Genomic DNA, 27,880 nt, shown 5'->3' with positions numbered 1-27,880 from the left:
GGCCGTCCCGCCAGGATTCGTACAGCCCGGCCCCGCAGCACGCGGCCGCCCGGGGCCAGCCCTGCCGCGCCGGTGCATTGTCGCAGACCCTGGAAGCGGAACGCCCGGCTGGGCGCAGCGCCGCGGCCCCTGGCAGCAAGGCGACGATCCCCCGCCACACTGGTTTCGACGAGCACCTCCGAAGGGGCTGTGCTCTTCCTCCGCTCGCACCGACCTCCCCGCAGAGCGAAGCGACAGCCGCCCATCTACACCGCAAGAATCCAGAGCGCTGGGAGGGCGCCTTCAAAGCAGAAACACGTACACCGACTTTACTATGCATATTAATAAATATTCTTTATTTAAATTTTGCACATTGCGCTTTAACATATTACATCCAAAACATTTTGCAAATGGATGTCTACTTTGTAAAATCTTATATTCAGCTCATTGTCATTCTGTACAGAATTATAGGTACAACATTACTTTGCCACTAGTTTGCTTTTTGTAAGTGTCACAGTAAGAGAAACATTTAATGAAAAGAGATGGCTTAAATTATAAGAGAGGCTTGCACAGCTACTCAACTAAAGATACAAGCCTGAAGAAAGAACAAAATTAATGAAATCACCTCCACCAGCCTCCCCAAAAAAACCAAGAAAATAAAGAATCACATTAATTTAAGATAAAATTTTGCCATAAGTCACTAAATTAAGTTTTTGAAAGAGAAGGCGCAGTAGTCATCTTGAGAATCTCAGTGAAAGACAGAGCTATTTCATTGTGTTTAGTTCGCTCCAGCCGTTGTCAACCAACCATTACAAACGGGCCCCTTGTGATCATTTAAGCGGCAGTATTTATTAAATTTCTCCTTCAGATGCTGTCGGTATTGTTCTCTATTGCTGTAAAAAGACTTGTTGTTTGCCATAAAGGATTGTATTTCGTCTTGTGAGATAAAGATTTCCTCATCAGAAGTGCATTCAGACTCATCCTACAAACGAAAAGAGGCATTTGAGAACTCCGGCGCTGCCCTCCCCGCGCGGCAGACCTGCCGCGCAGCCGACGCCTCGCCCACAGCAGCTCCGAAGGACGACCGAGCCCCCGGGTCCCGACAGCACCCGGCTCGGCTGGCTAATCCAGCCCCCCCCCTCGCACACCGCGCTCTGCTGCTTTTCGGGTAAGAGGCAGCCTACGCGGTCATGGAATCTACCAGAAAAAGCTTCAGAGTCTTAGCACATTTCCATCGAGAGAGGATGGCTTTTATTAGAGTTTAAAAAAAAAAAAAGAGAAGAAAAGCAGAAAAAGGATGTAAAGCAAGGGGAAGGAGAAGGGAAGGAGAGGCAGAGAAGAAAGCTGTCCAAGGAGCCCGTAGTGGGAAGTAATATCTGAGGCATGAAGGCAGTAATAACGCACGCTTCATTTTACAGATTAGTAGGATCCTTGATAATGAGTGCTTACACCACCAGTCCTGTCACTTGCATTCCAGTGACAGCAATTTCTCCTCCTCTGCGAAGCACCCGAGTTACAGACTTCACAGAGAACGTGCAAAAACACGAGCCACCCGGAGAGTAAGCCGTGACTCTTCGGTTCAGTTACGCTCTTCTCTTTTAACAGCTCCTCAAGGGGATTTGAGTGCTAAGCCCCATTCTCAACCCGAGGATTTCAAACAGTATGCTACAACCTAAAACTCAAAGAAAATGGTTACTTACAAGGAGTTCCACTAAGCTCTTGGCACCTTTTCCAGTCTCGGGAACAAGTGACATTTCTGGAGGTTCTGCAAACTGTGACACGTTTTTCATATGCTCAAACCAAGGCAACTGCTGCCCGCTTTGTTCTGAGCTACAGCAGCTTTCAGCATGTGTGTCTTTGGTCTTGTTGCGATGAAACTCTGTGTGCATGATATTTCCTGAGGTCTCTCTGTTACCTGGATCTGCCATGCAGCTTCCAAGTTTCTGAATCTAGAATTGAAAATAACCTGTCGTGAACCACTCGCAGCGTTAGACCTGAAACACTCGAGTTTCAGACGGAAGCAGAAGGGAAAGAGGAAAGGAAAATGTTCCTAAAGAGAGCAAGGATCTGTGGGTTTTAAACACGTGTGCCGGGGAGGGGGGAATGGCACGGTAATTCACCGAGAGCACGCTACGTGCATGCGCTCAGGAACACAGGAGAGCAGAGGCTCCTCCGGCCACAGCCTGCTCTGGGCAGGACCTCGGCTGCAAATCTTGGACGGAGCGGGAACAGACGATCCCCGTCACCGCGTCTGCAGCACCGCTCACCAGGGAAATCTGAAATGCTGTTGTAACTACTGTAAAACGTATGCATTTAAATAAGTGTTCTGGAATAGCTATGTGCCTTACGTGTTCATTCTCACACTTCAAAGTTTTACTTTTCTTTTTCTTCTTTTTGTTTTTGCCTTTTGTGTTGTTCTCTTCTGAATTAGCCCAGCACTCCACACAGCTGTCTCCATCCTCCTCTTTGTCGTCACAGCGATGGACACAGGAATCGTCTCCTGCAGAAGACAGGGAATTTTCTTCTCCGATACTTAAGCTTTGTGGATACCAAACCCGTGTTCGGTTCTTACCAAACCTACCATTTTCATCATGGTTGCAAATGCCTTCAGTGCAGGCCACATCTGACCCCTCTCGAGATCCGGTTTCGCTGCCCTCCATGCTAGATGAATAGCCGCAATCGCTGCCGTTACAATGTGGAGATAAACCTGAGACACAGGGAAAAGTTACGGGAATCCATAGCAGCTGTTGCGTATTCTTTAGTTATGCCTCTAACAAGGAAGAATTCTTAAATTTTTTTTTTAATTATTTTTTAAAAATTTTTTTAAATTTTAAAGATTTTCTTAAAAATAGCTGAGCACTGTTTATCCCACAAGTGGTAGACATTTTTAAAAATGAGAAATGACACTTAACATACCTTTCTTGATTTTAGGTGACCCTAATAGGGTACCACTAGTAGGACAGGTGCAAGAAGTGCTTTCATTAGTAACAATTACTTCTACACAATGGTTAGCTTCTTCGGTGCTGCCACAGGCTTTGCAACTACTTTCTGTGAAGTTCGAATTTTCCTTGAAACAAAAACAAAAAACACTTCCAAGTACTGAAAGCGGCTCAGCCAGCACCTTTACAAAGGACACCTTTGCCACAAGCCAAACCAGCTGACGCTGACTGGCAGCAGCCACAGCATTGCTTAGAACTCTTCACAAGTACAAGACAATTGAAAAAAAAACCCAAACCAACCCCCCCACACTCTCCCCACAACAATATGACCTGCAGTTAGCCCCTGAAGTCCAGTCAAGCGATCTAGAATAATAATTGCACTTACTTAGTCAGTTAATGCTTCCCCTTCCCCAAAAATGTAATGGTAATTGTCTGTAGCTAGCACGTGAATGTCCATATTCTAAGTGATCTTTAAGAAATGATAGTGAAAAATATTCTAGCGTAACCTGGCCCTTTAGATTTAGGATTTTTTTTTTCTTTTTAAAAAAACCCACCAAACCAAAACCCCAAAAGCTAAGGAGTTCCAGGCAACCGCTTTACAAAAAGACTGCAGTAATCTGAAAAAGTATTAAATTCCACTAGCCATCAAAAAACAGTTCCCAGAACTGAAATGCAGTAGAAACCGCTCAAGAATTCTAACATGGAACAGCGAGCTGCTGCCTGAAGCCCCAGATTAGAACTCCAGTGATTTACTCCCAGCAGAAAGCCACGGCTATCAGTGCTTACCTCCGCTTGACTCATTTCCTTCTCTTCTGTTGCCTGCAAAGGAGCAGGGATCTCACACACACACTTATTTTTCCGTCTGTTCTTTCGTTTTTGGCGCTTCTTCTCTTGTTTAAGCTCTCGCACTCTTTCTTCTTCTGAAAACTCTTCACAGAGCTGTTCCAATCGACTAATACCCTGCACTTTTTCCACCGCCATCTGTTTATAAGAGGTTAGATCTATTTATAGATGTTAACACAATTCAAGCTTTTACATTTATAAAAGAGGAGGAAGAAAACAGCTGATACGTACTTTTTATAACAAAATCACAGCAACACAACTATAGACTATAGAAGAAAAATACCTATCCAGACTTAGTCACTAAATTTAGATTGCTGGAGAAGACGTCTGTACAGGGGAGTCCTGCATTTCACTTATGGCCCAAATCCAAAATTATCAGTAAAAAGTTGCAGACGTGAATGCATTTTTTGCTCTGTGTTTGCACCGTAGATGCTCTGACTATTTTACGCAGCAGCACAAAGAACCATGTCAGAGCTACTGCTGCAGAACGGCTGCAGCTCTTCGTCCAGGGTAACCAGTGAAGAATCTGACCGCAGGCCAATTTTTGAAGTGTAGACATCTCTCAAAAAATAGGAAGTATGTAAACATCTTCCTTAATATTAAATTTCAAACAAATATCATAATGGCACTTCTACATAGAAAGTTACATTAATATAGTTAGACTAGTAAACTACTCTGGATCAATGCTCCTACAGAGGTAAAAATAAATCCATGTATGTTTGTTTGTTTTTCAGATCACTCTGGGAACTCCTTAAGCCAAAATGAGACATCACCATTCCCACTCACCTTAGAAAAGGGCTCCATATCAAGATTTAAAAGTCCTGTACTTCAAAATTCACAGGCAACCTTGCATACCAGTGTAGTTATCCGAGTTTTACAATGTAAATGTATTTTCAACACCTTACTTTATTAGATTAAAGAAACACCAAAACAAAACCTGACCAAAATGCCACGGTGTACCCAGCCCGACACCACTTCCATAGCATTGAAAGTTTTAAAAAAAATACTTCAAAAAACGCCAAGAACTAAGTAGACTAGGGTTCCACTACGATCTTTCCCAAACTGATTTTGTTCCTCCTCCTCTGATGTTTTAAAAGTTTTCAGAGAGAACAGTCCTTATGAATGGCAGATAGACCAAACAAAACCGATCTACGTCACGCCGAAGGGAAATACGCTACTGGCATACGACAAAGGAACTGCGGGGAGTTCTGTCTGAAGTGCGAGGCCCCACAGGATTACAGCGTGCATTCGGAACACACCGAGTGCAAGAGCTAGCAGTTGTGTTTGTAATTCAAAAGCACATCCTCCATTTTTACTAATAAGAGAAATAAAACTGTTGTAGCCAGAGCTACTGTAAATGCTGTCAGGTAGAAATACCTTCGCTGCAAATGATAAACACAGCAGATCCAGCGTACTGTTAAGGTGCAGCTTGGAAAGTAAAAGCAAGCCTCAATCTTTTACGTTCCAGTAGACTTCACATCGGAACGCAACTCAGCTGTGCTACGCATTGATGTTACACAACTGTTGCCTGCAGTGCACGAGGGACTGAACGCAACACCCTTGCAGCTCCTTCCAGCCCAACGTTAGTAGAAAGCAGAAGAATAATTTTAGTGGCAATGCACACCGTTACTATAGCAATTCAAATACAAGTTAGATAAGTTTGATTTTACCTCAAAGCTTTTGCGTAAAGCATCGACACCTAGGTAAAAAAGCATCTGCCACGTTTGTTCCTCAGCCCGCAACTTTTGCCAGATTCGGTGTAATCTTTCATAAAGGTGAATACCCAGGCAGGTCAAAACTTCTTCTTGGGCTATGTCTATTGTCTTAGCGTGCCTTTCTCTTCGTCTAAAGGAAGAGTTGAACCAAAGCACAGTACGGTTAAAGTCGCTGGAAGTCTACCAAGAGATCAAAGCAGTTCAATGACGTATTTTCTTTATGTACAACTGAAGATATGTTTGCATGAACAGCTTTTTAAATCGAGTTCTGCTGTGCTGCATGCGGATGCAAAATAGAAAGGACCAGGTCAAAACCACCACTACATCCCCAACACTTTAAGCTGTGCACGGCACAGTGAAGCTGCACTATGCCTTCCCAAGCTGGTGCCCCATCGGTCTCTGCTTGCTCCTACTACGAGGGGTCAGCAGAGTTTGAAAGCCAAGGAGATGCAGCCATTCTTTTGTTTCCTAGAATTTGTATTTAGTTTATATAGCAAGTATTTCAGCTTCCTAGACATCTATGCGCCAATTCTCTGAAGCTGAACAAACACACATAGGAGTTTATACGTTACTTACTGCACAAAGTAAAAATATTTCAGTGTTAATCTGTATCTATCATCTATTAAGGACAAATCATTATAAAAGCATTTACCCTCCTAATCAAGCAGTTATGATTGAGTTCTAAAGACATTGTGCTCAGAATTGTGTTTGTCACTGGAAGATTTTCAGATGCTAGAACAGGTTCAGAAATCACTGTAACACACAAATGGCGACAGAACTAAATTGAACGCCTGGCATTTGGTAAAACTGTCAACCAAGGTTCTCTTTCTATTTCGCATATTTTCAACACCTCAATGGAAAAGCAGGCAGCCCTAGAGAGTGAAGAAATGAACTGGAAGACATTTGGCAATTTCTTTCAGTCTTGCCTTCGGAGCTAAACGCACTTTAAAGTCAAAAGCACATATAAAATCTTCGCTGCTTTGAAGCACGATCTTGAAAGTCTACTTCAATACAAATATTTACATTCAGAAGTTTATTATGCAGCAAGGAGGCAAAAATCACTTTTGCAAAGTACATTCCATAATAAAATAAAGAAGCAAAGCGCTAGATAGCCCACTCTAGCAAATTACATACTCATACCCTCCTGCGAACTCTGGTTCAGCTCGACCCAATAGGTGCGCGATGAAATCTGTTTCACAGCACACATGTATGTGGCGCTCGTGGGGACAGCAACGCAAGCCCTCGTACAGCGCAGCGCAGTAGCCCTTTTCCTTGCTGCAGTCTAGCTCGCCAATAAGAATATTGTATGCCCGAAGGACTTTATTTTTGCAGTCAGTGCAAAACCTGTGTTAAAACAGAACATAGCAGAACTGAATTCTTATTCAAGCAGAAATTTAGACCAGCTTAGTCTAAGTTCTAATACACTGAGCCATCTACTAGCGCATGCTATATTTAAACTAGGTCACGTAAGGTTTATGGTACTTCAAAAGGTAAAATAGTAAGAGTTTGGCTGTAAGCCACGTAAGTTTACTGTGTATTATACTACCTATCATATATTACAAGCCTGGATATCAGCTTTCATGCTCCAAGGCATAAAGCAGGCTAATTGTCAATATGAAGAAATTCCTATTTGGATATGCAATTCCATATTCATTCAAAGATCAGAAATCTAACAGTGAGCAAATGGAATCATTAGTAGAAGCCAGGACAAAATCCCTCTCAAGTAACACACTCCAAGTTACTTTATAGCAATTATTTAAAGTACACTCAAGTGAGTGATAAGCAACAAGGAAAGAAGTTTCCTCTGTTGCCTGCTGTATAAGAGCAATGTTTCCACTACAAGCACCTTTAAACACATTTTGAATCATTAGATTACTGCACAGATAGCCAAACAAGGTTTATTTATAACAGAATGTATTCAATTTATACACATGATAGCTCAGATAACTAATACGAGAAGAGGATAGTTACGAAGTCTGTTATAATTAAAATACAACCAAATTAAGCTCATTCTATTTTATAAGAGGAAGTAATCTTCAAGAAGCTACAAAACCTCTTGCTGTATTATTCTAAAAATGCAAGTCAGACAAGCTGCTCACATTTCAGCTTTCAGCTTGAAAAGCTGGCTCTTCGTGCCATCTCTGGATGGTGTTTTTCCCTTTCCTAGTTTGTCCAGTCACTTGACAACACTAAGTCAAACATATTTTGATGTTTGATAGAACTATGATAACTGGCTAGTTTCTGTGGTGAAAGGAAAGAAAACAGTAATATTATTGCAGGTTAGCATCAGGAACGCTGCCAACACCGTGTTTAATGTCACAGAAGATTAAAGTTATTCTGTTTCCAAAGTGTTATTTCCACACCACCACCCCCACACCCATCTGTGCCCCCACAGTTTATATCAGAACCTTGAGACTACTGCAAATTAAAACTTTTTAATCAGCATGGTAGCTACCGTACACACACAACAATAATTTAGTGGCCTATTTTTTCCCCTGCAAAAGAGACCTAATAGCATGAGTACTACTAAGTCATAAACAACTGTTTTAAAACTGAGATTTACAAGCAACACCAAGCCTCAAATGTGCTTCTATTAGTTTCGTTCACATTATTTTGAAATTCATATACTCCCCGGAAGCCTAAAAGGCGGCATAGTTGCAAACAGGGTAGGCTACTTGTGAAAGAGTGAAAGAATATACACAGTTTTAACACATTAAATTGTAAATCATAATTTAACCCTAACCAATAAAAATTAAGACAAGCAGCTATGACTTCATCTGAGGTCTCCGCATTTCCCCTACCATAACGCAGAACAACAGGTAAAACACACAGAATGTTTCACATCCGAGTCTCACCAACTGTCACAATGCAATCTGGCAAGGCTCTACACCACCACGGAGCTTAGATATTAAGTTTCAGATGGGTATCGCAAGAATCCTCTACACTTCTAAACATTGTGTAAACCCTACATACATTTTGATTCATGAGAAAAATGCAGCAAGTATTCTTCAAAAGAGAGGTGTGTCTTTGCTCTTTTAACATACCTGTGTTTTCGTAGATAGGTTTCTAACGTTTCTAAAAGACAACTAGAGTCAATTAAAACTACTTCATCTCTGCATTCCTGGGACATGAGCTCCCACACATCCATCCAACAACCCCTGAAAAAAAAAAAAAAAATCATAAGAGACAAAAGACTGTATGTTATCCTGCCAGGGGTTTAGAAGAGAAGCAAAGTAAAGCATCGTTAGTTTACCTGACGGCTCCCTGGAAAGGTCCATAATGGAAAGTGATGCTACACTTGCTCTCCTCCTTCCTGCTGTCTCCGCTATTTTTCTTATCTGCACTTAATGTCTCTGTACTGAGTGTGCTACTGCTCCCTTTGCTGTCACATAGTATTAAAAAACATTTTTAAACCTACACCATATATATCACAAAAGAGTTATTTTTCCTAAACAAATGCTGCGAAGATGCTACCGTGTTCCCTAATTTACTTTGAATCCTTCACAGGCTAAGCCTCAACTTCTAGTAAAGTTAGGGTTAGACATGAGATACAAATTTTGCTGTCTGTGTTTATAAACCCAGATTTATAACAACTTTTTAAAGTTACAGCTGAAGGCCAGTAGCAATTTTTCAGAATACCGCCTTATGTATAAACATATACAAGTTTTAATACTTCTGGCAGATTAAATTTCATATGACATCTTACTAAAAAAACAACCAAAACAAAAACCCAACAAACTTCCACACATCTACCAAAATAAGAAACCATAAACCACCTTATATTAAATTACCAAAATTTGTTTAAAAACCCCAAACTTCACAACACACATTTGGATATGCTAGAAGTACACTTGGAGAGCACAGTACAATCTTTAAATGGCAAGTCATGTTTACTTACAGGCTTGTCTACACTTGACATTTTATCAGAACGGCTGTTTCTGTGTAAGCTCACAACAGAGCAGGGAAAGAGCGGAAGGAGCACTTCTATTTAATAATTAGCTCCTCAAGAGTATTTGTGTATGCTGTTATCTAGTTTGCCAGATCATATGGCTTGAGTTTATGAGAGGTTAAAACACTCCTTAGCCCCGAATGGAACCTCGTAGTCATAAACCAGGCACATTGGAACTGGGGACGTCAAGTAACTCTCAAGTGACATTAGCTATTTAAGTAACTTGTATAATTAAGCACAATTACAATTCAAAGCTTTTTTTGTGTGTATAAAATGCATAACAGATGCAACTCATCTGAAGAATTTTCTTGTAATGAAGTCAAGCAGCAGCTCCGAGTTGATAAACAGAAATTGTTCCGTAAGACAACCCTATTTGATGCCTCCACGTACAGGCTGTTAGCACGCTTGCTTCCACGCAAAGCAGCAGGTTTATTTGGAGACGTATCAGCACTGATACACCCTGATCACTTCTGCGGCACAACAAATGGGTATCGACTGAGCCAGCAGAGTGCAAGCCGTGTTTCTTTAGCAAACTACACTGATTGTCCACAAGCCACGTTATCAGATAAAGCTGAAAGCTTTACCTGCAGTATATTAAATAACTGCTCTTTCACATACTCCCGATTAACCTGCCAGCATTCAAAACACTGCGGGGACTTACTCCAGCAGAAATCGAGGAAATAGAGGCAGCATTTTCCTCTCCATTCACTCACTTTCAGATTTGCTCTGCCTTGCCAAAATACTAAGTGCAGGTTTCATGACATATGTTCTTACACAGAAAAGATTAATCTTAATACTTTCATAACACTTTGAATTTGCTTTATTTTAAACAAATATACCCCTATACCCCTACGAACTTTTGCTTGTGTAACATAAGCTTTAAACTAATTATATGAAAGGCCTGTAACCAAAATATAATAGGAGATAATGATTAGCTAGCGCTGTCCTCAAGCAGCACAAGTGAAAATCCAGTGTCAAATTCCACAAGCCTAGCGTCTCAGGCGATTTATCTAAACCCAAAGAGACTCAAGTCTGCATAGAAGAATAGGTGTCCTGTAACTGGACACCACGAGCAAGCTTTCACGGGTTGTATGCTTAACCAGAAGAACACAACTGACTAAACAGGGTCCTGGACACTCCAACTAAGCACAGGAGTCTAAGTTATTGGTCATCATATTAAAAAAAACAAAAAAAACCAAAAAACACCAAAAAATACAAAAAAACAACCAAACCACAAAAAAAAATTCCACCCCACAAACAAGAAACCCCCCAAAATCCAAAACAGATTTACAGGGAGAGTTTTTCTGGTTAACCAGCTGGGACAGACCATTTCAACTTCCAGACCCAGAGGCATCTATGCATCCTTTTCACTAGTGTATTCCAAACACGCGCTCACATTTTGAGAAAATACATTTTCCAGAGTTGTAGCTTTAACCCTGCAGCCTAGCCACAACAAAGCCCTTTATTAACAGTTGTGCAAGGCATTTTTAACAGTCCCAAGCAAAACGATGTATATTTGTTTAGCATGTACCCTTTCACCTCAATGTGAGAAAAACTGCTGATCAATCATTGTGGTGCAGAGCACAAAACCCAGTTTGTCTCTCCAGAGCATTGTTTATATCACAATGCAGAAGCCATCCATGCCCCAAGCAGACTATATTCCTAGTTATGCAGATGAAATACAAAAAACACATCAGAGAGCATTGGTTTGTAATGGCCAAGTGGCATTTTGGCAACTGGTTTTGAAATTCAATATGTATATTTTTGTACAAAAAAAACTCGCAAACAAAACACCCTCCCATCAAGCAAAAGACTTAAAAGCCGAGAGGCAAAAATAGAACAGCTAGAACTAACAACTAGGCCTTACAGCGCTAGCTTTGTCCACTCAATAAAGCATGAGCAAAGGCAGCAGGGAAAGTACTGAACATCCTACTGATAAGACTGTCACTCTTACTGCACAACTACCTTCTTAGGGAAACCTGTGGAGAACTGCTGGGTGCCTCTGTTCCTCTCCCTCACAACTATCCGGGTCTACTATACTCCAAATAGCCTGCAGATTACTACTCTGGCAAACAGATAACAGCATAAGAATTGATCTCAATGCTTAAAAATAAATTAGTAGCAATAGTTTGGTTCCTTAAAATATTTTCGATTGAATTGTGCATGTTAAATGCAAACTTACCCCAAAGGTTTTGGTTTGTGTGTGTCCAGGGAGTGTAACTGACATCTCTTGTTCTTCTTACTTTTGGGAATTGCATCAATCATATCATTCAGTTTGGACCTACAAAAAAAGCGTTAACTTAGTATTCTGAAAACATGGTTTCCCAGAGAAATCCTAAAGTGATTAATTCAGCTCATGTATCAGAAACAAGTATGCTAACGAACGTTAAATGTGAAACTTTCTTCCTCTCCCCCATTTTTACTTATTGGGCCATATAATCCTGCAGTACACAAGGAAAACACAGTATAGATTTTCCAGACAAATCCTAGCAAGCAAGATAAAGATAACCCACATCTAAAAAGCTATTGCGCAACTTCCTAAGTAACAGACCTCGAGCAACGACACCTATTTCAAGAGTGCAGGGAACCACTACGACCGCTTTATCAAGTTACACTACCTCACCCTCTAAGCCTCAGTATCCCCAGCTCTGCACTAACCCTTCCTACTTCTCACTGGCCTGCTAACTGGAGCAAGAAGTAGAATGAGCTGAAGCCAACTGGAAGGCAAAGGCACATTGCGGTGAGCACTGTTTGGTCCGCTGACAGCTGAGAAACAAATGGCACTAAGACTGAGGCTATTTCTTGTGTTAGCTAAACCCAGAAGGTTTCACTTTCTCAGTGTTACCTTTCTACCCAAGAGGGGGGAATGTGTTAATTAACTTTCCTTTTTTTTTCTACATGCAAAGTAGCAGGGTGAAGAAACACTCTTCTTCCAGAGACCCTGAAAAACCCACAGCGCCTATTTCCGATTGACGACTAAACATTTTAATATTGGTATCTTTCAACTGCAATCATGGCATTGCAACTGATGCTATGAAAGACTAGGTCTTTCGTGTTTGCTTTTTTACCAGTTTAGGCAATAACTAGTTTAGCATGGCTGTAAAAGACAAGCAGGTACTACAACATTCAAACTTGTGACAATTCAGTATCACCAATAAGAAAGCTGCAAAGTCAAATGCACAGAAAGCAGCTTCGCTTTTCCCCAGATTATTATTATCTGAGCAGTTCCAAGACAGCTGTGGGTCTAACTTACCCATGCACATAAAACAGTGTATAAAGCTTCTTTGCATCAGTCATACAGCTCCGAGTTACAGAAAGCACCCCCTTTGGCCCTACTGTTAGGGGCTCAAGCGCTGGATTTCCAGACTCAACAAGCTGAGAAAACAGACGTTCCACACTACGACGACAGCCGACACAGGGGACCAGCTGGGAAAGTGCACTCAAAACCTCACGCGATGTCACCATCATGGCAATATTTAGATCCTGCTGTTTAAGCATGCTATGTCTCTAAAAAAGAACAAGAAATGAAATAATTAAAAAAATCCACGCCACATCTTAAACTGTTCAAAGTTTCTTCACCTTCAAGAGTATTTCCTTCTCAAGATACACGTGAAGTGGAAACTGTAAGCAGTGCTCAGAGTTTCAGGTCTGCTGTGCTAAGCAGTGCTCAGAGTTTCAGGTCACTGTCTTACTGTAGATCACTTAAAATACTTACTGTATCAACAAAACCACACTTGCTAATATCCTAGGAGCAATTCTGCCCCACGTCTTACTGTCTTACCCTCTGGAAGGAAGCTCATATTTTTCTCCTCTTGTTCTCTCCCCCTACCACTCAAATCAGCAAACGCTGCTTCCCAACAAACAGCACACCTCCCTGTCCTTATCAGGACGCCCTTTTTTCTCGTGTTTTAGTAAAGGGTCTCACATATGAACACTTGCAGAGTTGTCTTCTACTCACACTCATTTTATCTTTGGCACATAGAAAGGAAATTCCTGGATGCTCATTTGCATATATGGAACTGTCATTTACAACAAACTTGTTCTGTTCAGACCAAGATAATTTAGCAATATTTTTCCTGGAAGGCTAAATGCCATTTCCCATTAAAATCCTAACACCTGAAATTAAAAAAAGCACACATTACTAGTCAGGGTGAAACATTTTGCTTCGGCAGTGAACATTCAATGTGTGCTAATAATAGAACATTACAGAGAACACCTTCTAATATTTCTTACATCAATAAACAATTTTAGGAGCTTCTCCTGGTTCCTCTGGCAAACACATCCAGGCACACATAAAGCACATACCCTTCTATTTCTTCTTCTAAATGCTAAATTACTGGCTTGGAGTTCATCAACACTGAACTGCCACCAGCACAACTACGCAGCAGAGAGAGTCCCTTTCTCATACCCCAATCAACACATCTACACTTAGATTATCGGCACTTTCCAACACAATCTGGAGAAGCAGTCCTGTCAGTGTATTAGTTGTCATTTTTCCCTGGTTATACAAAGTACAGCTTTGTAAGCATAGCTGTATCTATGCAGGAAATATTTCGCCATGCTAGTATTTTCTGTATTATTGTCATATCACACCACTTAAACACTCCTAATGTAGAAATGACTCGTCACTGCTTCTGGAGAAAGAAAGAAAAGACCATACAACATAGCAAAACTAATCAATCCCATGGAACGTGTAAATACATCAATTGAAAACAGAAAATATTTTCAGCCCGTTTTATGTAATACGTGTTCTGAAAAGTAAAGCTACTATCAGAGAACATTCAGCATTTGTGCTCTTAAAGGCAGGCACATTAAGTAATCTGACAAACGATATCACTCTGCAATAATCCTCTTTCCTGCAATTAATAGTACCAGTCACGGCAACAGCAGGAACGAGCTATTCTGACAACACAGCCAGGCTTTCTATGCAGCTTATGTCTGAACTGCTGCTGTCAAACCACAAGTGAAGAAGCGCAAGCTGCATGTCCGCAAACTGTTGCGTCGAGTGGCACAATTTTTTAGTTGCTACAGGTGTTAGTGCTACGGTTATTTTCCAGAGTGTTAGCAGATAATTTTCTATATTGAAAGCTTCAGGGGTACCACAAAACCGTCTCTCACTATTCAACTACATATAACCTATAAACTGGCACACTACTTCTGTCTTGTATGGTACTAATCATAAGAACTCGATTTTAAGCAATGCCTACTTCCACTTGAAAAAGAAGTTCAAAAGTATTAAAAAAAAAAAAAAATCAAAGTGTATTTAGAAACTGTAATTTCCACTGTCTATAAATGAGCAGTGACCAGAAGCTGCATTGCTTTCACAAGTTTTCAATTCTAACTAGATATGCAGCAATTGCCTCCTAACAAGACAACGGCGTATAAATGCTGTGAAGTACAGAAAATGAACCCGGTGTACTTTGGTACCAACGCGTAATTGCATATAGGTGCTGACGTGTCTTTTAAGTCATTCCAGGAGTAACAACCTCCTAGAGAAGCAAAAGCATGCATCTAAGGAGAGCAAGATCTGATATGTGGCCTTCTTAAACAGCAAAAGGATGTATTTACCTGAATGAATTGTTTTAATTGTGCACCGTTGTTCTGATGTCCATCAAGGTTTAGCACATTATCGGGAAATTCCATCACCATCTACACAAGAGAGGAAAAGAAAAAAGAGCTTTCAGATAAAAGGCACACACAGAGCATTAGTTTATTCCACTTTCTAGACAAATTATGTTAAATGCTCATTCTTTTCATGTAACTGTTGGAAGTTTGGAAAAGGATAAAAGTAACAGTTTAAGATAGTGAATGTTTCAGCAAAGTAACTAACTGTTTCACTAATATAATGTTCTAAAGGCAGTTTATAAATGGCAACTTTTAAACAGCTGTGACACAGAAAGCAGAAGTTGCTAATTGGAACATCAGTATTTACACTACACCATCTACATGACTTGAGACCCTGGTGCAGTTTATAAAAAACTGCACTTCAACACACCGAGTTGTCTAACTCAATTTACAGAGCTATGAAGAAACAGTCACAACTGTTTAACGACTGAGTTGATTCATTCAAAGGCTAATTTAAAACCATATTAACCCAACGAGGTACTCCAAGGTATACTTTGTTTCGTCTGACTGCAGCTGCAACTCTCAAGAGGTTGAAAGTAAAATGTTAAGCCTACAGAACAATGTGATTACATGCAAGTAATTAATAACATTGCCTTTCAAATTACTGAGCAACAAAGAGGGCAATTTCGGGGGGGGGGGGGGGGGGGGGGGGAGAAGGGCAGAAATCAGTAAAATAATTTTCAGTCAAAAATCCAACTTTACAACCACAGAGAAAAATGAAACTAACTAGAAAAACATGTAAAGACTGGTTTAGTTGATCTTCTTTGTCCAAACTGAGAAATACAGAATTTATCCATAGGAATACTGAAAGTTCACTTTAATATTTGAAAGACAAAATAACAACTTTGGTTAATAACTCTAACACCAATCAACACCAAACAAAAATGTTGATTCATCCTCTCGCCTGCCTCCACCTTCCCTCAACTGTCTAGTAAAGACAGAATTCCCTGCTGTCTTCGTAACCGCTGACACTACCTCCAGAGAACTCATACATCTCCTTTTACAAGCACCACTTTTTTTTTTTTTTAACTTTTACAAACCACTCATTTGGAACAGCACTCAACATTGCTCCAGAATAAACATCTATTCTCTAAGGCCAGAAAGCATGGCAGTATTTTGACCTCACATGTGCTAGAATGGGAACATTAGCACAGCTGCCTTATCTTTGTGCCGAACACTGCCACAGTCCGTGCTCCTTCTGACCTCTCACGTATTTCTCTTCCAGTTTCCCTTGCCCCTGACCCATACACACTTAGCAGCAGCGCAAGTTTTTGCTGCAGAATTACAGCTTTCCTACATTGCTAATTTGATGTTTCTGGGGGGAGCAAGCTACATGCAGAAGTAAAACCTCTATCTGCTAATAACAGAGAGAAGAGGTAAATCTGCACATTTTTCTCCCCTCACCTTCATCTCCCACTATCGGGCAACACCCTTAGGTGTTTCATACAACAGAGTGAAATTATCAAAGACTGAATTAATTCATGTGTCTGTCTGATGAGAGTTTATTAAGTGGTTAAACATCAACCACCATCACACCCTGAACTGGAAGAAAAAATTCCCATAACACCACATCAAATGGAAGGCCTTCTAGAAATCATAAAAGCTGCTTAAGAAATGAAGAGTGTTGAATATTTAAACTTCCTTTAATTTCTAGTTGAGGCACCAGAAACAGAACAGTGGGACAGCGAACAATTCATTTAGAGGAGCAGTACCACATTGCACCTAAACAGCTTTCTGTGCTACTACAAAGCAATATTACAAGCTTTGGAGCACTATAGGCCACTCATTCGCTAATCTGCAATCACAGATTCACTATTTCTAGATTTACAGCATAGATGAAGTCTTCTAGCTGACTAACATCAATGAAGTAGTCCCATTACTTTTAAAATCTGAGTTTAAAAGAGGTCAACAGAAGCCAGTTACCATCAGTAAACACCACTATTTTTTAAAGGTAACGCTGCAGATGTAAATATATGTTTCAAAGACAGCTGCATGTCTTGCAAGAGCTCTCCTTGAGAATTTAAAACATACATTATAGGAGACCGAGACAAGGAAGCTAACAGTTCATTCACTTGCTTCTGTAGATTTATTCAACAAAAGCCTCCAGAAACCACCTACAAATCTGAGTAGTTTGTAACAACAGTAACAGAATGGGGAAAAAAATGGACCCGAGATGTGATTTCTTCATGGTGAGGATGACTTGCACTTGCATAAATGCCTTTCATCTAGATGGATACAAAACTGATTTACAGCTATAGGAACCTCTTCAATCATAAGTATGGCTGGCCTCTGATGTAAAAAGCAGAAGGATAGCGACAAAATAATGCAATTGCACAAAATTTGGGCCTGGCGTTAAATTCTGGCACCAAACTACAAATGGAATTTTAGGTCAGTTGAAGTCATCTACCTGATGCCTGGAATAGCCGAATTTTCACTCTCTCTCAACCTGTTAAACACGCCAAAGGTAACTAGAGCAGGGTAAGTCGCCTACTTGACACAATCTAATGAGTAATTTTTACTAGCGAGTCCAGGGAAGAAAAGAAAAAAAAAAAAAAAAAGAGAGAGAGAAATATAAGATTTTAAAACTACATGTGGAATGGAGGGGCAAAATAACTTTCAAGGTGTGGCCAAGACATCAAAAAACCTCAAACTTACACTATTCTTACCCACACTGCTGGGTTTTCCAGGTAATCAACCACTCTAGGAGGGCCAGATACCGCTTTGGATAACTTAAGGGGAAAATTTGCCTCATGTATAATAAGCACGGTTAACCAGAGATGACAGACTACGCAAAGCCATAAAACAGTGATAATATTTGGTAAATTAACAATATGCCATCATTTAAAACAATCAAAACTAAAATACAGCAAAAACCCTTTCTTCAAATGTAGCCAAACCAGATGGAATCGAGAGAAAATCTTTAACAGCAGGACAGAGGGTTAAGAGACCGTCTGAAGATACTCAGTTGTTTTGTTCTGGAAGACGGAAGAAATTACACTCCGAAGTTGATCAAGTTAGGTGGTGCAAGTCAGGCATTCTCCCATGCTAAAACACGAGATTAGGAATTTAAAGCACAAACATTTCACACCATTTAAAGTAACCGCAGTTACTGTCACACCACTGACAGCAACAGGAATCAAATACGAATAATTGAGATACCAAATTACACTGTCCAAGTCCAATTTTATTTTCATTCCAACATTTTCACACCTTAAGAATTAAAACAAACGACAATGGGCTGGTCAGAGAATTCTTTTTGCATTTGCTCTGTGTTCACCTACGCTGCAATCTCTGAGCCTTCCTACAAACACGTGAGGATGTGAACAGAGCCTCAGAGAGCCTCCAAGCTGCATATAGTTCATTTTTCCACTGAACCTTCTGGAAATGGCAAAACTCCCGTGCTTTTCAATCCAGAACAACACACCGAAATGGCAACTCTCTCGGATTTGTTACTGTAGTCACAGCAGCACGTTATCACAGACTCCACAAGCCTTACTTTCAGCCAAAGCTTTCAAAAGCAGCTTTAGCCTTTTCTTGCCTATTTAAGAGCGTAACAACCACCCAGTTGTAAACCCGTGGTTTAACGTTAATATGGCTCCCTTCCCTATTAACTGAAAAATGGCTTTGCTCCACATTTGGGCTTGGGAGAGCCGCTCGCCACTTGAAAACAAGTTACACGCAGGCCCCAGTGCAGCAATAACTCTCTCATTACGCGGTCTGCACGTTTTTAGGGCTGGGGATCAGATAAAAAAAGTTGCCCCGTGAACCCCTGCTAAGCCGCAGCGTTGCCCGAGCTGGAGGCTGCGGGAGCCAAGGAGGGGCCCGTCCGGAGGGGAAGGCCTCGCCCGGGCATCGCCAGGCTTTGGGGCCGGGGGCTGCTCCGCGGGCCGCAGGCGCTCACCGTCAGGGTGTCATCGATGTAGAGGGGGATCTGCCTCTTCTCGAAAGGGAACTCCTCCTCCCCGTCTCGGCACACCGCAACCAGCCGCGCCATCTCCGCCGGCCGCCGCTTCCTTCCCAGCTCCCGGCCTGCGAGCAGCCAGAACCCCGCCGAGGTAAACGCCCGCCCCGCTCCCCCGCCACACTTTCACCAGCCCGCGGAACCAGCCTGCTTTACCCCGTCGCCTGATTCACCACGCCGAGAGCCGGCCCCGCCGCCCGGCCCCCGCCCCGCAGCTCTGGACGGGACCCACGCAGACACGGGCCGGGGGGGGAAAGGAGGGGGGACGCGACGTAACGTGGAAGAAAGGGAGGGGGCGGCGGGGAGGAGCGCAGCCGGGCAGGGCGGGGGGGGATGGAGCTCCCCCGCCCCGCCGCCGGGCCGGGCAGGGGACCCGCCCAGCGCCGAGCCCGGTTCGCGGCTCTCCGCCAGGAGCGGCTGCGGGGCGAGGGGGGGGAAGCGGGGCCGCCTCTCCTCCCCCGCCCCGGGCAAGCCGCCCTCCCGCTCCCCGCAACAGCCCGGGATCGGCGGCGCCCGCGGGCCCGCAGCCTCGCTCCGCCGGGCCGGGGAAGGGAGGGAGGGCCGCAGCCCGGGCGACGCGGCGGGCAGACCCACCCCTCTGCTCCCTGTCCTCGCCAGGGCCGGGGCGGCGACGGCGGGGAGGCGGCCCCGGGCGGAGGCAGCCGGCGGGCCGGCTCCCGGCCTCCATCTCCACCCGCCTCCCCTCAGCCCCGCCGGGGCCGCAGCCCTGCGGCCCGCCGGCCGCCTCGCCTCGCTCCCCCCCCTCGGGCCTTTACCGGCTCCTCCGCGAGTCGGCGGCCCAGGCGCTCTGACAGGCGGGCGGACACCCCGAGCCCCGCCGCGGAGCCGCCTCCTTCCTCTCCCCCTCCCCGGGCCCTCCCCGCAGGCGGCGGCCCCGGGGCCCGGCCCGCCCCGCCCTCCTCTCGCGAGAGACCGCAGCCCCGCCGCTCCCCCCCCCCTCCCAAGTCCCCCGGGCCGCGGCCCCGCCTCGCGCCCGCGGGGCCTGGCGGCGGGACGCGCGCGCTCGCCCGTTACCTCCGCGTGCCTCTCTCCCCCCCCCACCCCCCCCAACGGGCACGGACCAGCGCGAGCCCCGGGGATCGCCGGGCGGGAGCCTGAGGTAGGGGCGCGGGAGGGGCCCGGCCCCGGTGGCTCCTTGGGCCTTCGCCTGCGCTGAGGGGCGGGACGCCGGGGGGGGGGGGGGGTGGAAACCGGTCGCTGTCTGGAGCGGGCCGGGGCCCGGGTGTTGCCGCCGGGGAGCCGCAGCCCGCAGAACCCGTCAGGCGTGGCCCGGGCGTCGAAGCGCGGCCTCGGGTTCCTTGGGCCGCGCCGGGTGAGGGGGCTGCAGCGGGGCTGATGGGCTCGGGGCTCCCGCGGCGCCCTCGGCCAGAGATCTCGTGGCCAGGAAAACCCCCCCGGCCTTTCTCCAGCTATTAAATATCACAGCCGATCTGCTCATTCTCGTTATTTATGTATTTATTTATGGTGACCTTACAGCAGCTGCCAGTACCTGAAGGGGCCGACAGGAAGGATGGAGTGGGGCTGTTCACAAGGGTGTGTAGTGATAGGACAAGGGGGAACGGCTCTAAACTAAAAGAGGGCAGATTTAGGTTAGATATTAGGAAGAAATTCTTCACCATGAGGGTGGTGAGGCCCTGGCCCAGGCTGCCCAGAGAAGCTGTGGCTGCCCCCTCCCTGGCAGGGTTCAAGGCCAGATTGGATGGAGCTCTGAGCACCCTGGGCTGGTGGAAGATGTCCCTGCTGATGGCAAGGGGGTTGGAACCAGATGATCTGTAAGGTCCCTTCCAACCCAAACCATTCCATGATTCTATATAGATGCTAAAGTCCTCACAAGAAAATGCAGGGGAGGCTATTAGGGAGCGGGATATGTTTTTTTTCCTTGTTTCTGCATAAAAGCCATCTTTAGTGGAGGAGTTAATTTACTCGAACTCCTCATGCAACATCTCTTCCTCGAACGGAAACACTGTGCAGAGCTGCATCGCTGCACCGTTTGCAGTTTGTGTATCTTCATGGTTTTCTTCTTCAGCAAAAAAACAAGCTGGCATTTTGAAGCGAGGGGTAGTTTCTCACAGTAGAGTACCGTGAGCACACCAAACCATGGCGAGCATGCGTTGCCTTCGCAAGGTCCGTTCAGCGTGCGGGGTCCTGGGTCGCTCCTGCCCCTCCACTCCCGGAGCGTGGCTGGATCGCGTCATCAGAACAGGAGTGCCCCAAATTTTGTATTCTCAGGGTCCACACTGATAAACTACGTATGGAAAGCACCACTACATTTCATGTAATTTTTATCCATGGAAAAGGGTTGTTTTTTTTAAGTTGCCAGAACATGCAGCTCGCTTATGAGCTACAAAACAGTGAAAAGACCGCCAGCCCCTTCGTGCCGTTCGTTTGCATGCCCCTCTTTCGCCTGGAAGAAGTACCCGTTCTGTAGGACACAGTGGCTTGGAGAGAGGATACTGCCTGAAATCTGTATTGTAACGCTTGACTTCGAAAGAGACACTGCTGGGTTGGAAGTAAGGCATGCTAGAGAGCTGATAGAAATAGTGAAAGATGAATGATAGTTGAAATATGAGTGATATGAAAAATAATTTGGTAAAGAAGAAACTTGGTAAGAACGATACTAATGTTTAACAAATAACAAGGTTAAGGATAAATGTAATCAGCCCTACTCCCCCACTGTATTTTTTCTATCCTGCAGCCCTACAAAAAGGTCATTCGGTGGAAATAAGGCAGCAAAGACAAAACATTTTATGTTTTCCCAATCCTCTACTTTACTGTTATTACCGAAGTCGGTGGCATGCTGTAGTTGAACCATTTTAGTCTTAGTTGAAATATCTTTAACTTCTACTAATTATGTAACAGCTAAATCAAAGTTTCTGATTTTTTAAAAATAGATCTTTGATCTGTATAAGCTTACTTGTCTAAACACACCCCAAAGTGAAATGAAACGTAGCGTTCGTGTTCCTACCAGCCACTGAGCTAACAGCTATCGAGGTGCCTGTGGAGAAAGTGTCTGCAACAGCGTCGTAGCGTTCGCTTCTCTCCCGTCTTTTCAGGCTCGTTACGGTGCCGTTGTACAGACTTTGATCATGCTTGCTTGCATTTCTTGGTTCTTTCAGAAGCATGGTTAATTATCTGTATCTATTCATAGTCTAAACATTCAGCATTAATAACTGCTGGTTGCTTCAGGGCAGAGCTCGCCGCATTTGTTATCGACAATAAGCAATGAGAATTAATTGTCTCTCATTAATTCAGTGGTGAACAACTTACTTCATACGGCTTTAAAAGCAGGACACAACCTCACGATGCGGTGTTGTGCTGTTGTTGAGAGAAGCAGGCTGTTCTCGCTCTGGTCGTTACTTGCGCACGGCAGTCCCCTCGGGTTTGCAGGCTCCGTTGGTGCAAACCGCAGCTCCGGTCCTGGAACCGGTGCCCGGCGCCCTGCTGCCTGTGCGGAGCCAGCAGGGCTCTGCGCAGACACAACAGAGCTCCCACGTAGTTTCTGCTTCACAAAATGGGGTTGGCATCTACATAGTTCGCTGCTTGTCCAGACGCAACTCCGCTTTGTCACACCCAATTAATGCCTTAATTCTGAATCACGCCGATAGACTTGTGCTCACAGGCAGAACTCATTGCAGCTGTTGTGCTTCAAATATTTAAAAATTAATATCCATGTGTAATTTTGCATAAATGAGTAGTGCCGTTCAGTTCACGATGGAGGCCCTTCTTCCGTAGGCAAGGCTAGGAAATGTTTTAAAATAAATACATACCCCAGTTACCAGAAAACTCTGCTATAAACTATGACAGCTGTTTATAAGACATTGTTGGTAATTAATTGTGTTTGTCCCCAGGATAATACAGGCTGGTTTTCTTTAGTTCTGGAGACTATATGGCTATAACTCAGAAGTAAACAAGCATGAAATCAGCATGGCCACAGCCTATAATCCTCAGGCTTCACCTTTCCATTGGCCAACAGCTATGAGAACCTCATAAATTTAAGAATATTCCACAGCATGTCTGCCTTAAGGAATCTGATTTAGAGGCTTAATCTCCATAGGTTTTATGATTCATCGCATTTGATAGACAGGGAGAAATATAAAATGTGGCCCATGTGCACTGCTGTAACTCCACTGACATCAGACATCTATCATCAACTACCATTTGTATTCTACCTCTTAAGTATTTGTATCTCCCATTATTGGATTCCTCACAATCTTTAAATGTATTTCTCTTCTCAACAACTTAATGAGGTCAGGAGGAACTGTCACAGTCAGGAAAGCGAACAAAGACCGTGTTCTGCTCCAGGCTCGCAGGAAGACTGTGATAGCAAAACTGAGCACATCTCATCAATACTCTGCCGGTACCCTGACCTGCTGCGTCATGCTTCTCTCCATTTGCACACTGTTTGTTTGCTAATAAAAATTAATACAGAATGTTCCCACTTGGAGACATCTCAGCTGTCAAAATACAGTACTAAATGAGCTGCTGTTTAAAATAATTTTACAGACAAGTAGGCGGGCCTTGAGTACTTCCAAAGTAAAGCTGAAGACTGTATTTTACAGCGTTCCTACAGATGAGCTGTCACAGCATGTTGGTGTGCAGTCTGGGGGTGAATTAGGTTCGGGTCTTTGTATTTTCTTATAAAAGGCTGTGCTGCTCTTCTTATCTGCACCACAAATTCCAACAACAGCTTTATGAACTCATCTGCAGTTGAGTTTTATCCTTCAGCACATCACACTTTATCTAGGGTCTTCATTTATATTCATCAGTGAGGATGAAAATAAAATGTAGCTTTAATTCAATGGCTAATTTAGATTTCAGTACATGATTAACATTTCACATACAATTACTGCCATCAAAGTCAAGCATATGCATAAATCTTTGCAGGACTGGGGCCAAAACATTTTTGATTATCCACTTATTCAGTACATTTTATATAAAGAATTATTCTTATCTATTATTTATGCAAGGGCCTCAACTAGGTAAATCTTGACACAGCTAAGTCTCTCTCTATGTAATTACTCATTTTCTTACTTTTCATCTGACTTCTGCTCTGTGCATTGTTATCCACATCTGCCAGCACTTGGGCACGAACACAGTTCACTAACTGTAAAACCATGTTACTCTGCTGCGTGGGTGTTCACAGGAGCAGCAGGGGTATGCAGCAAACAAGTCCCAAAACCTGAGTTTCCAGGAAAATGTGTAACAACTCCAGTAGGTAACAGCACTGACTGTATCATTTGGTAAAACCAACCACTAAAAAGTAATCAATACTAAATCATAAAAAGGTATACTGAGTTATAAATTATTGCATCTCCATAACAATATTACCATTCATTAAAATACTCTCATTCAGCTGCAGCAAAGAAAGGTCAACCAGTCCACTTAGGAGAGAGTGGAATCACCAGAACTTCACTACTATATTTTTGGCATGCAATATATACATAATTAAACAGTTAAAAAACATATACAAGTGTAGTATACATAATGTAATTGCAGTCTTGCTGTGGATTGTATCTATCAATATATTCACAGCACCAGTCATAACATTTGCTAGCAAGAAAAACAGTAACTGATTTTTATTAATAGCGCTAATCAGGCACGCGTGCGACAGCCTGCCTTCCCTCCCCACAGGCACGGCCTCCGTGCCGTGCTTTGCACTGGTACCGGGGGGCTTTACAATGTCCCAGCAACAGGGCACGCTGGAGCCCTTCACGAGAAGCTTTGCAAACACCAACGCGAGATCAGTCACTACAAACCAGAGAAAGAACGTCAGACAGTGAGCGAGCACCCACAGGCAGTAGGAGAGGTTCGCCATCCGGCGGGAGACGGGGTCCGCACACGCCTGCGACACGCCAAGCAGCAGGAAGAGCGCGAGAACCGTCAGCAGGAGGAAACGCAGCGCCTCGGTCCAGCCTCTGACTGAGCTGCTGCACCTCAGCAGGCGGAGTCCCAGGCGGACGCTCGCCATGTATATGGCCAGATAGCCAAAGAGAGAGAGCAGGCCTTCCCTGTTGGCATTCAGAAAGCCAGCCCTCGTGTCTCTGCCGTTGCTCCCGTGCAGGATAAACATCTTCAGAGAGGTAGTGTTAAGAGCAAGCTGATAAAGTACAGCGAGATTTATAGCAACAATCCAAGATTGATTTTTTGGAAATACAGCTAGAAGTAGAGATGCTGCAAGCCTTACAAACGCTAAGGTAAAGAAAAAATTCCAGTGCACTCCATACTCTGAGGTATGTTCATGGTACTCGATGGACTTAACACTAACCAGTCGTCCAACGCCAAGAAAAATCAAGGGCCAAACAGAAAAGAACTGCTTGGCCAAACTGGAAAGTTTTAGTTGTGTCACATAAGACTTCTGCCTAACTTCAGGACAAACGAGAGCATTACCAAAAATAAAAGCTCCGACCCCCAAATCCATAACTCCTGTTCCATAGGTCTCGGCTTTGGCGTATCGCCTCGGATACTGCGGGAAATCCACTGCTAAAATGCTGATCGATGTCAACACATTGATGTAAACGCGAAACACAGTTACTGCTGGAATGTATTCTGGATCCAAGTACACCTCCTGGAATTCTTTTACAATTTGCCTAAAAGGCACTCTGGTCTCCTGTTTTCTTTGGCTGTATATTTTAGAAAATATTCCGGCACAGAAGGCTGCAATGAGAGCTGGCACGACAAAGATGACTGGAGACAAGACTGTACAGGAGAACACGAGAGGAGATATTAGCACAAGGAAGTCCAGCAGCAGGCGGCATTTCCTTGAACTGAGCGGTTTCCCATAGTGCAGGTAGTATAAAATCAAGAGGAGTCCCCTGCAAAGCAGGCAGAGTGGAGGCAGAGACAAGCCCAGTGAAATTTCCAGTAAACTCGTTCCATTTAAGTTGCTGATAAAGGCTTCTTTCAGGTGATTGTGTGACATTCTTCTCGCTTCCTCTGAAAACACAAACGCGAACGTGCATTAGTTTTGTAAAACAGGGCTCTTGGAACTTCGTTAAAAATGAATCTTAGGCACTAGTTCATTAAAACATCGATTTCAAAAACCGTCTGGTTTTCAGTTACTCTTCAGTTTAAGGACCACGGAACAGCCCCGTGCTGCAGACACAGGCGCCAGCGCTCAGCGGTGGCCGGGGAAGCTGAGCATAGAATCGCAGAATCAAAGTTGGAAAAGACCTCTCAGATCACCAAGTCCAGCCGTCACCCCACCCCCACCACGCCTGCCAAACCACGTCCCGAAGGGCCATACCCACACGGTGTTTGAACCCCTCCAGGGACGGGGACTCCACCACCGCCCTGCGCAGCCTGGGCCAGTGCCTGACCACCCCTCCAGTACAGAAACTTCTCCTGATCTCTCCGATCTGAACCTCCCCTGGCGCAGCTCGAGGCCTTGCGAGCCGCGGCCCAGCTCCAGCGTTACACATCTGGCTGCATTCCCGCGAGATTCTCTACATATTTTTGCCGAAGATCGCTAAATATCAAATACTCCGCTGAATATTCGCACTGTGACTGATCTTACCGCACGGCCTGCCCCGGAGCAGGCTTCGCCACGCTCCCTGCCGCCCACACGAAGCGGGGACATGAACCGAGGCCCCCCGGGAGCTCCCGCCGCCGGTCCCGCAACACACCGCCCCCGGGCTCCCCCTGCGGGACCTGCTTCAGGAGAACGCACGTTAAATGTGCGAAGCGTTAATTAGAAAGTCGAAATTGCCGCTCGGGAGCCCTTACCGCGTCGCGGGGGCAGGCGGCCTGCGGAGGCCGAGGCGCCGGCGGGGCGAGCGGCCAAGCCCCGCACGTTCACCGCCCGCGCTCGGCGGCCCGGGCCCTGCCCGGCTCTGTCCCCCGCTCCCGGGCCGGCCCCGCAGCGCTTCCCGCTCCTCCCGCCCTCAGGTAAACGCCGGCCGCGCTCCCCGCCCGCACTTTCGCCAGCGGGAGCAGCCTGCGCTTCCGCAGCGCCCGATTCGGCACCGGCCGGGCCCGCCTCCTCCTCAGCCCGCGCTGCCCGCCCGCTGCCCGCCCGCGGTGAGTGAGTGCGCCCGCCGTGCCCTGCCCTGAGGGGAGCCGCCACCGGCGCTGCCCCGCGCCCGCCCGCCTTTAACCCCCGCGGAGGGCCCCGCCCCGGAGCGGCTGCCCGCGGGTGGGCCCGCCGGGGGGAGGCCCCGGCCACGCGTGGGCTCGCTGCGGGCCGGCGGCGAGGCGCTGGGGAGGGGGAACGGGCCCGCTGGGAGCGGCCTTGGGGGGCGGGTTCTGCCCTGGCCGAGCCCCGGGGAGGGGCTGCGTGGACCGGGAGCTGCGGGGCGTCCCGCGGGGCTCCGTGTCCCCCGCACCCAGCCCTCGGGCAGCGGAGCCGCGGGGCGAGGCCGGGACCCGGGAAAGGCTGAGGGGGTCTGGTGGCTGCGTGCGCCCTGAGCTCTGCGCGCCTCGGCCCCTGGGCCCGGGGAGGCCCTCGATGAGGTGTTCGTGCCAGGTAACGATGGGGTAGGGGTGGGACAGGGGTGGGGACAGGGGCAGGGATGGGAAGGGATAGGGTAGGGTAGAGCAGCAGGCAGTCTCAGGTGCTGGAAGCAGCCCGTTCTTGCTGGCTGTGCGACTGCCGTCTCTGTTGCTCAGGGACATTCGGAGGGCGAGCTGGGCTCGCCTTGGATTGGCCTCCGCTGATTTTTGAAGGAAACAGGAAGACAGCAGCCAGCGAGCGCGTCTTGTCTCTGCTGCGATACAAACCTGCCCGAGTCACTCCCTTTCCCAAAGCCCGAGCTTCTCTGCCGCCGTCAGACCCACAAATCTCTCCTATTTGTCCTAACAGGAGGAACTCAACAAAGCTGCGATTTCTTGCCAAGAAACCTTGCTTTATTAA

General features: G+C 45.3%; 2 protein-coding genes across 5 annotated transcripts; both read right to left on the bottom strand.

Moving 5' to 3' along the window:
- Positions 1-307: 307 nt before the first annotated feature.
- Positions 308-19,913, bottom strand: GGNBP2 (gametogenetin binding protein 2). 3 transcript variants are annotated; one of them, XM_075440314.1, is made up of 14 exons: positions 19,788-19,913; positions 18,952-19,079; positions 14,994-15,074; positions 12,679-12,932; positions 11,608-11,706; positions 8,521-8,634; positions 6,611-6,820; positions 5,432-5,606; positions 3,705-3,899; positions 2,896-3,046; positions 2,561-2,686; positions 2,328-2,479; positions 1,680-1,928; positions 308-961 (listed from the first exon to the last, which is right to left on the bottom strand). In XM_075440314.1, the coding sequence occupies exons 2-14, from the start codon at positions 19,042-19,044 to the stop codon at positions 758-760; spliced, it is 2,103 nt and encodes a 700-aa protein (XP_075296429.1). In that variant the 5' UTR covers positions 19,045-19,079; positions 19,788-19,913; the 3' UTR covers positions 308-757. The 3 variants fall into 3 exon arrangements, with proteins under 3 accessions (XP_075296429.1, XP_075296431.1, XP_075296430.1); XM_075440316.1 differs by having other exon boundaries at positions 6,617-6,820; XM_075440315.1 differs by lacking the exon at positions 19,788-19,913 and adding an exon at positions 19,606-19,629.
- Positions 19,914-23,804: 3,891 nt separating this feature from the next.
- PIGW (phosphatidylinositol glycan anchor biosynthesis class W) lies at positions 23,805-26,845 on the bottom strand. Of its 2 annotated transcripts, none has more exons than XM_075440428.1 (2): positions 26,755-26,845; positions 23,805-25,965 (listed from the first exon to the last, which is right to left on the bottom strand). In XM_075440428.1, exon 2 carries the CDS (start codon positions 25,949-25,951, stop codon positions 24,431-24,433), a length of 1,521 nt encoding a protein of 506 aa, XP_075296543.1. In that variant the 5' UTR covers positions 25,952-25,965; positions 26,755-26,845; the 3' UTR covers positions 23,805-24,430. The 2 variants fall into 2 exon arrangements, with proteins under 2 accessions (XP_075296543.1, XP_075296542.1); XM_075440427.1 differs by lacking the exon at positions 26,755-26,845 and adding an exon at positions 26,546-26,746.
- Between the last annotated feature and the right edge of the window lie 1,035 nt (positions 26,846-27,880).

Source organism: Opisthocomus hoazin, chromosome 20 (assembly GCF_030867145.1).
Source record: "Opisthocomus hoazin isolate bOpiHoa1 chromosome 20, bOpiHoa1.hap1, whole genome shotgun sequence".
Classification (NCBI taxonomy): domain Eukaryota; kingdom Metazoa; phylum Chordata; class Aves; order Opisthocomiformes; family Opisthocomidae; genus Opisthocomus; species Opisthocomus hoazin.
The sequence above is the reverse complement of the archived record's forward strand: the minus strand, read 5'-3'. Positions and strand labels throughout refer to the sequence as shown.

What these genes read in the sequence shown, in the direction of transcription:
- GGNBP2 (XM_075440314.1), bottom strand. Translation starts at nt 19,044, where the DNA reads ATGGCGCGGCTGGTTGCGGTGTGCCGAGACGGGGAGGAGGAGTTCCCT. An exon ending in CTTTACGCAAAAGCTTTGAG is followed by an intron (nt 3,900 to 5,431) that starts GTAAAATCAAAC and finishes TCTTATAAACAG; the next exon opens with ATGGCGGTGGAAAAAGTGCA. An exon ending in GTCACCTAAAATCAAGAAAG is followed by an intron (nt 2,687 to 2,895) that starts GTATGTTAAGTG and finishes CCTGTGTCTCAG; the next exon opens with GTTTATCTCCACATTGTAAC.
- PIGW (XM_075440428.1), bottom strand. Translation starts at nt 25,951, where the DNA reads ATGTCACACAATCACCTGAAAGAAGCCTTTATCAGCAACTTAAATGGA.